The 12,334-nt window shown below is 36.2% G+C and overlaps 1 protein-coding gene across 1 annotated transcript; it reads right to left on the bottom strand.

Annotated features, from left to right (window-relative positions):
* Positions 1-687: 687 nt before the first annotated feature.
* LOC127129015 (uncharacterized) lies at positions 688-2,233 on the bottom strand. The gene has a single exon (XM_051058345.1). The coding sequence runs from the start codon at positions 2,230-2,232 to the stop codon at positions 784-786; it is 1,449 nt and encodes a 482-aa protein (XP_050914302.1). The 5' UTR covers position 2,233; the 3' UTR covers positions 688-783.
* Between the last annotated feature and the right edge of the window lie 10,101 nt (positions 2,234-12,334).

Below are 12,334 nucleotides of genomic sequence, written 5' to 3'. Positions count from 1 at the left end.
TTGGCGTTGAAAGAAGCTGTCCCACAAGCATCATGTTTGAGCCTTTTGTTTTGGAGCATTAGACAAAACGAAATGCGAAATGCGAAACTCTAGACCTCTTGACAACATGCTCACAAAGGTTATAGGATTCAAACCAACTTAACTCCATCTATTATATATTATATTGAACAATACTTAATTTATAGCCAAAAAGACTTGCTACAAATGTTAGTTTCATTCGTTAGAATTAGCCAGTCTCATTCATTCAAACATCATTGTTAGACCATATAATTATATCAGGTTCTTTTTTTTTCTTCTTCTCTTGAAGAGAAAAATAATTATATTGAATCTAAAATGTGTTGTATGATGAAATCTATGTTTTGTGTAAATTTTTTCATTTATAGTTCTAGTAATTATTTGTGTCTATTGTGTTACTTGCTGCTAGATAATTGATATCTAAAAGGTTTTTGATAACTTTGCCATTGTTGAGATATAGCTACAAAATTCAAAGGTCAATTTATTAGTTCGGTTCATGCTTGGGATGTATATTTACACTCCTTTTTATTTTTTAAATTTATCATAATAAAACTATTTTGCATATAAAAAAATTAATATAACTCGAGTTAAGAGGAATTTAAACCTTCTTATGAAAAACTAATTATATTTAGATGATTATTCGACAAAATGACGATTAGATAGAAACAAATATATAAAAACATTAATATTTAAGAATCAAAATTTCAAGAAATAAGACATTCATAATTAGCAAAAGACAACTCTAACAAAAATAGTTTTTTCTTTATGTTACCAAAACAAAGTTGCATTAATTTTTTCAAACGATGGCCTTGATGAAAGCATTGAGACAACAGCATCAATATTCACTTTATCACAATATGACAAATCGATCATCTTCAATTGTGTGCAGTTTTCAATCACGTGCATCGCTCCCTTTTCCGTGATATATTCACACCATACCAATAGTAGTCGTAAAAGTCCACAACAACTCTTTGAGATCTCATAGAGTGTTTTATCATCAACACTTGTAATAGATAAGTCCAACACCTCTAGATGATGAACTATAAAGTTCATTTTAAGTCCTCTAACTTCATTTAAGTGTCTCAAATCCAGATGTTTAACCTTACAACATCTACTTAAGACTTCACAAATACCTTTTTTAGATAGACCATGACAATAACTCAAATCAAGAAGTTGCAAATTGGGGAAAACAGAGGCAAATAATAGGATGGTCTCGTCGTTTATAAATGAAGTGTGAGCTAAATGTAAAAACTTTAATTGAGGGTTGACATCAAAATCTTTCAAAATATAAGAAATTTCTACACTCTTTCTCTCACTATATGTATATTCCAATGTGAAATCATATATGCTTTCCATTGTGATCTCACCAAGTGAATGACAGTTCTTAATGAGGGAAAACAAAGCTGATTCTGTGAGCTTGGAACATTTACTAAGATTTATAGATACTAAATCAGGAAGAAGCAAAACCAACTGAGAGACATGATTATTATTTAGAAAATCAACCCCTTGAAGACCTAAATGTCGTATCCCACGACACTTAGATAATAAATCATAAATTCCATAGAAACTATAACCGGTACAATTTTGAAGAACAAAACTCTTCAAAGGAAGACCTTCTCTTGCAATAGAGTAAAGCAAATCATTAGAGATTTGTGAACACCAAAACTTAAGAGAATTCAAACCCTTTAAACTCACAAAGGAATCAATGTAATGTGAAGTAAAGTAGTTTGCATCCTTTAAATCAAACCTGAAAATAGATAAAGATTTCAATGATGGTCTGTCACGGAGAGCCAAAGCAATGGTTGGATCGAGATCATGGGAGCCGAACCAAAGGTCGAGGGAATCAAGATTGGAGAATCTATGGAAGAAACGAGGGAGAAAAGAAAGTTGTGGATAATATATTTGGAGAGAGAATATGAGACGGTTAGTAATGGAGAGGAAGTGTTTTGAGACAAGAGATAGGGATTTAAAATAGAGTTTGTTTATGTCGTCGATGAAGAGGAATGTGAAGACATGCTCCCAGCAGTCATCGGGTAAGTAAATCGATTGTTGTTGTTGTGATGATTTTTTGACAAGAGTTCTCTTCTTCTTTTTCATTGCAACGAGTGGTTGTGAGGATCTAATAAAATTATTCTTCTTCATCATAGTGAGGAGAAAGAGTGATTTGTGAAAACTTGTCTTCTTTCTTCTTTTCATGTTGATTTTCATGTTCACCATGTCACGTTCATTCATCGATATGAGGGTTGGAATACTGACTCCGTCACTATTTAAAGACCTAATAGATTAGGTTAAATGTGAAACAAATTAAACTAGGTTAAAAACCACCTACATGTTTGACTAGATAATAGGAGCCAAAAATACTCACCTAATAAATTAAAGAATACGGTTAACTTTTGCTAAATAAGTAATGGACAATCAAAATTATAATAAATAAGTAATAACTAATTAAATAAAAATGGCCAATCAAAATTATGATAAATAACATTAATAATTAATAAAATTTATTGAAATATAAAATAAAATAATAAATAAATAAATAACTCTACTTTTCTAAATAACTAAAAAATAGCAAGCTAAATATTTGTACTTTTTCAAATAGCTAACAAACAGCGAGTCAAATATTTTTAATAAATAGTAGTAAGTAAATAAATTCATTATCCAAAAATTTATTAATAATAATAATAATTAAATAAAAAGATTTAAATCTCCCTTTAACCCCACCTATTAGATAAAAAAACTAATTCTCCACATTTTCAGATCGCTATAAAATAGAATGCAACATATTTTTAATAAATAATAATAATTAAATAAATTTATTGTTTTCTAAAAATATAACCCACATAGATATAGAAAATCAAATATTTTTAATAAATAATAATAACTAAAAATATTCATTGCTTTAAAAAAAACCACACAATGGTTTGAGTTTTTAAAGATTCTTTACATGATCTTGATCAAGGAGACATGTCAATCATACACTAAGAAGTTATGATTCAACATAGTGTCAATGTTTAAGTTAACCAATTGAACCTTATCGTTACACGAAAAATACATAGAGTCGTCACCGAATTTTATTTATTCCAAGAGAAAAAAGAAAATATCGATAAAACCTTTAAAAAGTGAAGAAAATGGTCTCGCAATCAAATTCGGATTCGGAAATCGGTTATCCAAGGGGGAGATATTAGCATCACTCGCATTTGTTGTACTCAATGAGAACCATCTTGGTTGTGTAGTGTATTCGTTACTATATGATCTATTGATTAAATCATAAGCAAAGTATACAAAAACATAGAGTCGCCACCGCACTTTTATTTATCCAAAGGACTGGCTAAAAAGCGAACAAAAGCCTAAGAAGTTTTACTCGTAGAAAACTAATAAAAAGATCAGAGATCGGGGTAAGGGGTAAATTACGCAATGGGAAGGTGTTAGGCACCCAAAACGTCCTAGGTACTCCTAGGGAGCCCTTTTCACACTTGTTGTAAAAATTATTATTTGTTATGACATAAGTATTGTGCAAACATGATTGGGATGATGAGAAAAGAATATACAAGTTAATTAGTTTTGTGTTTGAACGGATGAACCCGTTGCCTACGTACCTTTCCATGAAAAGGTAAAGGATCAAAACGCCGTAGTTCGGCTAAAAATTTCCAAAAGTTAGTGGATTCAATTTTAAAACACAAGCACTAAGGCTTTTCATTACCAATGGGAGAAAACTCAACCTGAATCAACAATCCACCATGCGAGGACAGCTTCAACATACTAGTGAGGGGTTAACCCTATAATAAGTATGGAAGACTTACAATCAACTCACTAAGGATAGGATAAGAATTACATCAACCACTATGGTAATTGAAACCTACGGCTAATGCATAGAAAACTTAACAAGTATGGACAAAGCCACAAAACATTTGAATGGGTGAAGTTAATTGATTTGGATTATTTACAAAATATGGTCAAGGTATGATTAAAGTCAATTCAAAATGAGTATTTACAAAAGTGAAGTTTGAAAAATCAAGGACTTAAGGTCCAGGTTTTTAATGTGGAAAGAGGTGAGAATGTTTGCACAATATTTATCTCAAGTTTTAAAAGCATGTGTGAAAAGGTTTAGGACATAATGGATGAATGATGGAAGATGTAAAGCTTCTCAGAAGGTTCACCTCTTGAAATCATATAGAAGATGATTCAAGTGTGTCCCTTGGAATAGGCAACAAATGAGCAATGATATGAACATGGTAACAGATGAAAGTTAGCAAAAGCGGATGTCGGATGCCACTCAATGGTCTTATACCATCTCCTAAAACAAATAAGGATATCAGAAGCCACTCTATGGACTTATACCAATCTCCATCAAATTAAAACAAAAGCAAAAATGTGGATGTCAACTGCCAATCTATCTGGACTTATGCTAACTCCACATATGATCATAGGAAAACAAATGCCAAATTACATGGACTTACAATGAATCCTCACATACAACAACAATGCTCAATCAAAGAGCAAAGAGGATATGAGTGACCAATGAATTGGTCTTACACTCTATCCCTTCCATGTCATAGGAATACTGGCCAATAAATGGACTTATAGTTATCCTCAATGGGTAAACAACAATGTGTCACAAGGACAAGTGAAATGATCATGCACTAATGGCAATCAATGATGATAAATGCACAATGGCAAATTCAAGTAATCATGTACAAATGAATCAAATAATCAAACCATATAAGCAAAGAGCACACACTATATACAAGCATTAGGCTCAAACAAAGGGGTTAGGCATGGAAGCCAACTGGAATAGGGTTAATATTGCTCTTAACCTTGCCATTGAGGGGCTAAGGTGAAGCAGATGAAAGGATATGAGGGGTGTGCCTCATTGCTCTTATCCCTGGTCAGGGAGAGCATCAAATGATAGAAGATGTGGGAGTTCAGAAAGTTGGAACTCTCTCCACAAGTTATAGACTCTATAGATCTTGGGTTAAGATCCCAATGCTTCAAACATGTAATGTGAGCAAGGGGAAGACACACAGAATAGTGGGAGATAGGCTACATATCTCTTATATCCACCAATTGCCTTATTCAAAGGACTTTTCCTGCTTGGGGACAAAAATAAACAATCACAAGCATTGCCTCTTAAGGAAGACTTCAGACAGGTGCCTGGCTAAGTAACAAGCCAGGTCTTCCAGACTACATGAAGAAGAAGGTGCTATACCTCAATGCAAATGCTAATCAAGCAAAGCAATGCAAAGTTCTCAAGGAACTATAAGCAACTATGTACCTGAAATCAATCAAATATAATCAGTATACAATTCAAAGTCAAACAGACAAGGTAATGGACCAATGGTCAACGGAATCAAGCATGTGCAAAGCACAAAGCTCAAAGCTCAGATAAGCTAAGCATCCTACAAAATAAACAAGTTAGTTCACAATAATCAAATGCAACAACTCAAATATGAATCAACCTCCTTAAACATTTTGCTTCTTAACCTGAAAAGTCAAAGTCAAACTCAAATGTGAGAAGTAAGACCACTAGGACAAGCCTAGGGTCCAAAGGAGGGAAAAATTCTAAAACAGCAAGTGAAACATGATCAAAATCAAGACAAATCAACTAAGAAGAGAATCCAATTGGTCTCATATCAAAACTATGCACATATTTCATTTCATGCACAATTTAAGGCAAAGTAAGCAAGCATGGATCACATATGAGTAAACAGCATGATCACATCCAAACAAATACCAAAACAGCTCAATAAATTCCACAAAAATTCAAGTCTAAACAAAACATATTCAATGACCTACATATCAAATTTCATGCTATTTGGATAAGAGGAACTATGGGAATTAAATCAACAAGCCAAGGCATGTAAAAATCAACCTAAACTAGGTCATAAAACAAGTGTCAACTTCAATCAATTGTAAAACAGTGAGATCAAATGGGAAATGAATGGGACCAAAGCCAAAGTGAAGTTAAAAATGTTAAGAAGCACTCCACCAAATTTCATATTCATAGGATAAGGCATGAGGATTTAACAAGACATATAAATTTGTCACTCAAACAAAACCCTAAAATGACTAAACAGCAACCAAAAATGCCAATCAAATAGAAAATGGATCAATTAAATCCACAAAAAATCATGGTGAAACTATACATACACAGGATATCTCATGCAAAAAATCAGAGCCATTGGCCTAGTGTAAGCATGGAAACTTAAATCATGAACACAGCATAACATAGTGTGACACATATTGTCACACTCAAATTGATTACATCATATCTACCAAACCAGGGATCCAAAAATCACAAACTATACATCAAAATCACCAGGCATAAGTCAAGAACAAGCATGTGAAATTTCATTCAATTTGGATAATGCATGATTATTTTATGATTAAAATGGTAAAACATATGCACATAGTATACATGTTCAAAATCCTTAGGCCAATCCAAAAAATTACCAGGCACAACTTGAGTTACTATGCCTAAAAAAAACTAGAGGAAATTTGGAATCCAACAAAAAAATTCCCATCTAATTTGGATTAAGGATGATCTAGTTATGATTTTTGGAATATTGATTAAATTATGAAATATTTATTTAGGTTTAAATGAAATTAGATTGATTCAGCATGGCAAACTTGTAATTACCGCGTCCTGGCCAAAACGCATCGTTTGACTAAAATGCGTGGCGCCTTGTGATTCGCTGGCCAGGGCGGGAAACGCGTTTTTGAATGGCAAGGAGAAGCAACAGGATCAAACGCGGGTTTTTCCAGAATTTTGAAGAACTTCATCATCGTTCTTCATGTTCTTCCATTCCAGAATCCGTTATGAGCAATTTTCAACCAAATCGAATGAACCATATATCGTTCTCTCCGTCTCTCCACGTAGATCATAGATATGGCCATGAAAATGTCTAGAAGTTAATGTACACAAAGATCTAATCCGAAATAGTTTTGTCACACAAACTTTAATCCACAATATCTTGATGATTACTTAATGAAAATGCATGATTCAAACATCAAAATGCTCTACGTTCAAGGATCTATCTAAGCCATGTATTGATTTCAAGAATTAAAGAGTTTGAAAATTCACCTCTTGGATGTGCAGCTATGGAATCCTTGTGTTCTTGGCTCCAATTCGTGAAAACAGATGGAGAAGATCAATGTAGAAGGTGACTAGTGATGAATGTTCAGCTCAGAAGTGCATGAATCAATGTAATTTGTCAGCTGCCATTGATGACCAAGCTTTGCAACAGTTGGTTTTTGGCTCGATTCTTGCTTCAAATGCTTCAAACAGAAATCACAAAAGACCTGCAGAGGAAGAATCAACAATGAACTAGCACAAGCATTAGTGAATTCTTGATGAATCGATGAAAAAAGTGAATGTGTAAAAATGTGAAAATTGAGGGAATTTTGTGAGGTTTTGGATTGGATCTGAAAAAATGATTATTCATCCCTTCAATTCTGTTAGAATTAAGCTTTTATACATGCCCTTAATCCAAGCTTTAATCATGATTAAGCAAAATTGGATGATTAGCAAATGGAGCTTGTAATGCACTTTGGCCTTTTTGCCCTTGGATGACTAGAACCAATGGAACAGTAATTTTTCACTTTGAGCAAGTAATAAATCTCATTTAGAAGCTAATGGAATTGGTCCCATGTGAAAATTCCTTGTATTTTGAAATTTGGCTTTTTTCCCACCACTTTTTAAATGGTCCACTTGAAAAATGACCTTTTTATGTGAAGGCTTTTGGTGAAATGTGATGATGGATTTGGATAGTGCACATAAAATGTGGTTTGCTCAAAGAAGAACCATCCAATTTGGCCATTCCATGTGAAAGTTATGCCACTTTGAATTTAGGCATTTTCTGAAAATGATTTGACCACATCTTGTCAACCACACATGGGAATTGAGTGTTCTTGGACTTTTTGGAAAGGTAAGAACAAGATCTTCAACTTTCATGTTGGACAAAATTTCATTTGAAGCTTGTATGATGAAGTAATTTTGAGGAGAAAAACTTTCCATTTTTGGCAGGTGAAAATTACAGGTCATTTCCATTTTGGGAAACTTTTTGTCTGAACTCAAATTCTTCAATGATGATCTTTGAAATGTCAAATGAGAGTTGTATGGACATGAATGAGGTCTTTCTAACCATCTTACACCTTCCAATCCCTGATTAAATGCACAGTTGACCACAGTTGACCACAATTGACTTTTCTAGGGTTTTGGTGGACTGAGCCATGTTCTGATGAATTCCAAGCCTCTTTCTCTTGAGATCTTGATTCCAAATGATATCACAACTTATATGAACTCTTTATGAATGATCATGGTGCCCAAATTCTTCAAGAATGGCCACCATCCATTGCTCAATGAATGCCTTGACTGTTTTGACCTAGTTAGCTTCATCTGCAAGTAACATGGTTAGATGACAATATTTTTGTACTTTTGGTTAGTAAACATATGAAAAGCAATGATATACAAATGCAATACATGCTTGGTGATCAAGAACCACACTCACAAGGTAACCCACCCACTAGGAGGGAAGCTAGGGTATGCAATGATCCTTGAGGCCATGACATGATATGATATGGGCCATGAGGGATCTTAGGGCCAAAATTGGGGTCTTACAGATGCCCCTATTTAAGGTTATTCTATCCGGAGAAATGAAGTTTAGAAATCTTCATCTCGACGCGGTAGAATGGGCTTAAATAACAGTAATGAGACAAATTTTGGTCCCTAAGAGACCTCATGATGCAGATGTATGCATGCAAAAGACAAAAATTATGTGGGGCTATATGATTCACACAGAAGAAAAGACGATCCATCGGAGTAATATACTCACCAGGAACAGAGACTCAACTGATAAGACTCTTATTGGGACTCTACTAGGGGATAGTAGAAGAAAAATGCGTGAGCAGGACACGACTCTGATTAGGGAAATGACAAAACTGACACAGTGTGAACAAGACACGACTGGACTGGAGAACTTGCTGGGGAGCAAAGGACTCACACTGGGGATAAAGAATTCCGGAGGAAAATAAATCCATTGGAAAGACATAAGGTGACTCAAATTGTCCACAAAGGATACTCCGGATAAAGATCCGGACTCGGACCAGGCAAAGATTCACAAAGAATCTCCCTGCCGGGAAACTGCATATACTGGGGAAACGCCCATATAGCAACGGGTAAAAATCACCAAAGGAAACTCCGCAGGGGAATGTCTAACAAAGAGACTCTCCTGGGAAAAGCAACAGAGAAATGAGGTGTTACCGGTATAAGGGTAACAAACTCAGGAAGAATGAATATCTAAGACCGGTATAAGGGTGAGAGATATCAATCAACCAACATCTGAGAAAGACCTACAAAGGGTACATAATCTCGGGAAAATCTGACTCCACAAGTGACCAAGGTCATAATAGGGAGTAGAAAGGAAGGAACACCAGGGATACCGAGGTATATAATAGGTGACCGACCGAAGCGTGAATTGGTATATATGCCAAGACACTCATCATCTGAAAGGGGGCTTGAAAAAGCAAAACGACTTACAGGATGGACATTCGAATCCACAACGGGAAAACGAAACTTACTCAACTGGGGACACAAACCTAAAGAGTGCATGAGATATAATATCCATTACCGGCAGACCGTGGATAGAATACTCGCATGAGCTATATTATCTATTACCGTCAGAACATAGATAAGAATACTCGCATGAGATATATTATCTATTACCGTCAGAACGTAGATAATAACTCGCATGGTAAGAAACACCAGAGATACCGAGGTATATAATAGGTGATCTACCGAAAACGTGAATTGGTATATATGCCAAAACACACATCCGCAAACTGGTTAAAGGATGAATATTCGATTCTACAAAGAATACGAATCTTACCCTACTGGGGAAAATCAACAAAGGACTCCAACCAAAGAGCGCGTGAGACATATTATTCATTACCGGCAGACCGTGAATAATAGGCTCGAAAGGAAAAGACACCAGAGATACCGAAGTATATAATAGGTGACTAACCAAAAAGAGAGACAATCGATACCAAGCATCCGGGTAAACGAAAGACAACTCAAAGGGGATGAATTGCAAGCATCCGGCAATTATCCAACAAAGAAGAATATTCGACTCCGCAAAGGGAAATAACGAATCTTACTCGACCAGGGAAACACAAAAGGCTTCAACTGAAGAGTGCATGAGATATATTATCCATTACCGTCAGAACGTGGATAGTATACTCGCATGGAAGATTATCCACAACCGGTATAAAGGTTAATAAAGGATAAATCGACCGAAAAGAAAGGCATCGGGATACCAATAGGCATATAATGATGACCACTCAAAGGGAGCAACAACATTACCAACAAAAGGGTAAATGAAAGAAGACTCACTGGGGATAAATTGCAAGCATCCGGCAATTATCCATAAAAGCTAGGGGTACATTGATAAACAATCAATGATCCGGGGAACAATTGACTAGCAAACGGTGAAAAGACCCACTGGCGACTTCAAAAAAGGATAACACTGCAAGCATCCGACAATGATCCAGAAGACTGCTGGGAATACAAATGCTTACTCAAGAGCAACTACCCAGAAGCAGGGAGGAATATCAACATCGAATATTGAATGAAGATAACCACAAAGGAGATTAGGGTTTACATCTATCGAATACGGGGCAGAAGACCAAAAGTCTGGCTGAGGAAACAAGAGGTTTAACAATACCGACTACTGGGTAAAAAACCACAGACTCAGCTGAGGATAAAATTGCTAGCAACCGGCAATTATCCACATGTATCATAAGATACAAATCCGCTGGAGAGAAAAATCACAGCGACATAGGATTTACAACTACCGAATACGGGGTAGAAGCCCACAAATTCCATTGGGGATAGAAATCACCACAGGGAACAAAACTCTGTTTGGGATAACACCACAACAACAGAAAATCCACCACTAATCAGGTCGAACCGCAAAGGTTACCACTGATAGGGGAAAAGAGATAGGACTTACGACTACCGGATATGAGGGCAGCAACCAACACTCTGGTGAGGATAAAAGATTAGGGTTTATATCAAACCACTAACTCCACGTGGGGATGGAAATATATCACAAGTCCGCACGGGAAACCAAATAGGGTTTAACAACCACAAACGCTGCTGGAGAGTAAGAAAATAGGATTTACGACTACCCACTACTAGGCAGAAAACCAACAAATTCTTGCCGAGGAATAAATGGTATATAACCACCAATTCCGTCAAAAGGGCAAGGAAAATAGGACTTACAACTACCGGTATAAAGGTAGAGGCCAATCGACTCTTGCTGAGGAATGAAAGGTGTATAACCACAAATTCCGCCAAGAGGAAGAGGAACAATAGGACTTACAACTACCGGTATAAGGGTAGAGGCCCGAAAACTCCGCTGGGGATAAAAATCACCACAGGGAAGCACAAGAAACAGACGACAAACGCCAATTCGGGAAAGATCCGAAAAGACAGGCTGAATCAAGATACGTCCTAATGAGGATATAACTCAAATAGGAACATCCATCCCAATATATGTGTTGGGAGGAAACGGGAGAAACCGTCATCCACGAGGGTATATCTCAGTGGGGAACTGCAGAAGGAACGACAGACACTTTCTGCTTATGGGGCCAACTCTATATGGAGAGATTTAACACCCGACATCTGCTTTGGAAGATCTATAAGGACCTATATCACCATAACAGGGAAGAACAAACAAAGGATATGTGGCAAAAAATGCAACATGACTATCTGAATGTTTTATGAATATGCATGAATATGCGTGATTTATGTTTGATGAATGCTGACAAAACAGACATTTCTAACACAAACAGGTCCAGAAATCAAGCAGCCGGTATTATACTTCCAGGGGAACACCAACTGGAAAGCCAATCTGCTGGAGATCCTCATGCTAAAAAGCAAAGATCTGCGGGTACTGCGGGAAAGCAGAAGCAAAAGTATCAGAGATATCCGGAGAATACCACAAAAATCCCTGAGTAATGGATCAGCGAACATCCCAACTAAGGCACAGAAAGTCACAACAGGCAAAACAACCACCAAGACCAATCTGTTGGGGAACAAGAGAAATCTCAAAGTCCTGCAGGGTATCCTAGCAAACACTGCTATGGAAAGGATCCAACATAGCTCCATTGGGGAACAACCCACTGAGGGAGCAAAGATCATCCAGATAGAGTCTGGCTGCACAAGCGGCTCTACGGGGATATTATCAATCACTGTCGGAGATACATCCACTGAGGGAGAAAATAGATCACACAAGTAGACTCTGCAACAAACCGCTCTACT

This window comes from Lathyrus oleraceus, chromosome 3 (genome assembly GCF_024323335.1).
Source record: "Lathyrus oleraceus cultivar Zhongwan6 chromosome 3, CAAS_Psat_ZW6_1.0, whole genome shotgun sequence".
In the NCBI taxonomy this organism is placed as follows: Eukaryota; Viridiplantae; Streptophyta; class Magnoliopsida; order Fabales; family Fabaceae; genus Lathyrus; species Lathyrus oleraceus.
This window is presented reverse-complemented; position numbering and strand designations above follow the sequence as displayed.